The following is a 3,192-nucleotide window of genomic DNA, read 5'->3' as shown; positions in this document are numbered from 1 at the left end:
AAGTAAAATTAATGACTGTTGTTTTAAGCTACTAAATTTGGGGGTGATTTGTTTCATCGAAATAGATAACAGACACACACCCCAATGGGAGTAGGTTAGGAGAAGGCCTGGGCTGTTGCTGAGGGTGGGAGCAACAGCCAAAAGTTGCCTGAGGTCAGGAAGCCTCAGCAGGTAGGTCTTACCTTGAGGCCCTCCTGGAGACTGGGCAGGGGAAGCTAAAGTCCCAATATAAGATGGGGTGGCAAGGAGCCTCGGGCACAGCTGGCAGGAATAATAAGGACCAGGACACGTGGTTACCCTGGGCAATAAATAAAACTTTAATAATGATAAGGAGTTGCTTTATGCATGCGCTCTTTGCAGATACTCTCTTCTTCCAGCTTGTAGGTGTTGACCACATCACTGAAGTGGTCTCTCCGTGATATAAAATCCTGATTCATTAGCATTAAGTCACCAGGGAATTCTGATATGCAGAAAAGATTTCGGTTCGTTAGGCCTGTGATGGACCGTTCTGGTTTCTTTGTGGGGAGGAAAGATTTGCGATCATTTCCATGGTATGTCAAACATTTTTTTGGTTCTTTTGACTTGAAAACTACATTCATTTTTATTTCTCGTCTTTTTGTGTTTTTTCCCTCTGCCACCTCTTTCTCATCTTGGTTGGCATCATCACAATTATAGGTGTCATAGTTGTCCTCCTTTTGTCTGGCCTTATTTTTTGCCATTGGACCCAGGTCCACCCTAGACAGAAATGAGGAGCGTGTAAACCTTTCAATGTAGGGTAAATGCTGATGATTTCCCAGAGCCCGAGCAAGCCTCATTCTCTCTATGTGCTTACTGATGTTCACCTGCTCTCGTTGTGGCATTTTAAATGCCTCTAGGGGCACAATCACCTTTGCTGTCCATATTTTTTCTAGGGGTGCACAAATAGCGCAAGGTAAGGAATGTTCCTTTTTATACTCCATTGCCCGTTTGTAGTCCGGAGACAGCAACTGTAGTTCCTTGAGCATTTGACATTCTTCCTCGTGCTTGTGAGCCAAAAGCCTTCTTGCTGCTATGGTATGAATGCCACCTAGATGCTGACAATGCAGAAAGGATTATTAAAATCTCAAGAGCACAGGGGCAGGTGGCACCCACAGAAACAATTCACTAATGATTGGTTCTCCTTCCGTTGTGGAAAGTGTTTGAGCCCCTCTGTAGTGGAAAACAGGTGAACCTTTGGGGTCAGATAACCTTGAGTTCAAATCCTGACTCTCCTCTGACCTACAATGAATTCAGAATAATTTTATTGACTTTACAGGGTCTTGGTGAAGCCTCGACAAGACAACATATATGAAAGTGACCAGTGCAAGGTAAGAGCTGAAGAAATAACTGTTTTCATCATTTGTTATTACTTATATTTGTAAGTGGGACTTGTCGTTAAGGGTATTTTGCTGTGCAAGTGTGGAAGCCACTAGCAGATTCAGCCAATACAAGTCTACTGTTGGAGAGGTGGCTCTGTTACTGGTGGTTTCTGAACCTTTGGCTCCCCCTAGCTAAACTGGCTGGCTTCAGTGGGGCCCCTCTGTGTGAAAATTGCGGGACACTTACTAGGATCTCTTTTTCCAAGGGGGAGTATTTTCCGAGAGCAATCCGTGGGTCTGATCTGTAGAATTTGCTCCATGTCCTGCAAGAAGAGAAGCAGGAGTATCAGAATTATCAGAATTCTGGAAAGGTCCTTCCTACTTTTCCCTCCTGGAGTAGGAAGGCTCATAAAGGGTTATTCTGCACCAGTCAGGCTGAAGCCACCATGAGCAGGGGTTTCTGTAACCACTGGGTAGGCTTCTCCACTTGGCCTCTTTCTGACATGGACAGACTAAAGTGCAAGTCAGACTCACCCCAACGGTGAAGCAGAACTCAGATCCTCTTGGCAACACACTGGGGCTTGATCCTGAAAGGAATAGCTGGTATTAAATATTCTGACTGGCTTTTCATTATTCCTTTCTTGGGCCATTGTGTCACTAGCCCTCTGTTTTTCAATCCTCTGACAGTCATTCTTCCGTTCTCTGATCATACTCCACCAATAAGCTAGGATGGGAGGTGTTCATGCCTGGAGTTTGTTTCTAAGACAATGTGATGAGGGCCCGAGGGTAAGTCACAAACATTTCTGTCATCATAACTGGCTTACCTGGGGGCTATTGTGAGGTCTGAGTTTAAGACACTGAATGATTCCTTGGGGTGAAATGGACACACACTGCCAGGCTCCTGATGTGTTGGAGTCCAGAGGAAGAGAACGGATAGAAAATGTGGCTGGGAGGCAATCTGACCATGTCACTGCCACTGACAAACCCACAAGACTGCTCAGTTTTCACAAGAGGAAGACTCAGTCAACTAAGGTCTCTCTCATTGGCTTTCGCTTGTCTCTTCAGCCTTAGCTCCTCATGCTTGATCAACACCACACTATCCATCATTCTCAAAACAAGCGTCTAAGCTATTGTTCACAGTCCCCTTATGTGTTGAACACCTCTCTTATCCTTGGCAACTTGCTTGTCTCTCAAGACCCAGCTTAATTGTTGCTTCCTCTGAATGTCTCCTTGCAGAATAAATTGCCCTTTGTCCATGTTCTCATAGCACTTTCTGCATGATGCTATGGTGCTTTCTCACATACCAACTTGCTTGGTAAGTCAGATTTCTTGGTAAGTCTGTCTCTCCCTCTATTGAAAGAAGGTACCAACAGCATCTTATTCTTCTTTGGGGAGTGGTTGTCAGCAGAGGGCATGGTGTAGGGCAGATGTTCAGTTTGCTAACTCAATAAACAATTGTCCTGAGTCCCTGTTCAAAGGTGTGGTTAAGAATGGCACTGGTGGGAATGGATATTGCCAAAACTCTATGGAAGGTAATTTGGCAATATGCATCAAAATTATAAATGTATTTGCCAGTTATGTGGTACAAAATAAATTACGCACAAGGTTGGTCAGTGCGACCTTGTTTGAGGTGACAAACCTCATGGCAAACTCAAATACCCATTAACCAGTAATTGGTCAGAGAATTCTAGTTAGCCATACAATGGAGTAGCGTAGGAGTATATGACTATAGGAGTCAAAATGATCAAGGAAGGAAGACCTTTACTTATATGGAAATAACTCCAAGAAGCATAATTAAATGCAAAAAGCAAGATGATAACATATATACATTCTAGAATAGTTTTTTGTGTTGGGG

General features: G+C 43.9%; 1 protein-coding gene across 1 annotated transcript; it reads right to left on the bottom strand.

Moving 5' to 3' along the window:
* Positions 1–296: 296 nt before the first annotated feature.
* LOC105503357 (chromosome unknown open reading frame, human C10orf120) lies at positions 297–2,073 on the bottom strand. The gene is made up of 3 exons (XM_011930233.1): positions 1,872–2,073; positions 1,585–1,660; positions 297–1,073 (listed from the first exon to the last, which is right to left on the bottom strand). Exons 1-3 carry the CDS (start codon positions 2,045–2,047, stop codon positions 318–320), a joined length of 1,008 nt encoding a protein of 335 aa, XP_011785623.1. The 5' UTR covers positions 2,048–2,073; the 3' UTR covers positions 297–317.
* Between the last annotated feature and the right edge of the window lie 1,119 nt (positions 2,074–3,192).

Source organism: Colobus angolensis, unplaced genomic scaffold, assembly GCF_000951035.1.
Source record: "Colobus angolensis palliatus isolate OR3802 unplaced genomic scaffold, Cang.pa_1.0 Scaffold85, whole genome shotgun sequence".
Lineage (NCBI taxonomy): Eukaryota > Metazoa > Chordata > Mammalia > Primates > Cercopithecidae > Colobus > Colobus angolensis.
The sequence above is the reverse complement of the archived record's forward strand: the minus strand, read 5'-3'. Positions and strand labels throughout refer to the sequence as shown.

Bases quoted from the DNA above. Each gene is read 5' to 3' on its own strand.
- LOC105503357 (XM_011930233.1), bottom strand. From the start codon at position 2,047: ATGATCAGAGAACGGAAGAATGACTGTCAGAGGATTGAAAAACAGAGG. The intron at 1,661-1,871 runs GTGAGTCTGACT...CTCTTCTTGCAG, and splicing joins AGTTCTGCTTCACCGTTGGG to GACATGGAGCAAATTCTACA. The intron at 1,074-1,584 runs GTAAGTGTCCCG...CTGCATTGTCAG, and splicing joins CCTTGGAAAAAGAGATCCTA to CATCTAGGTGGCATTCATAC.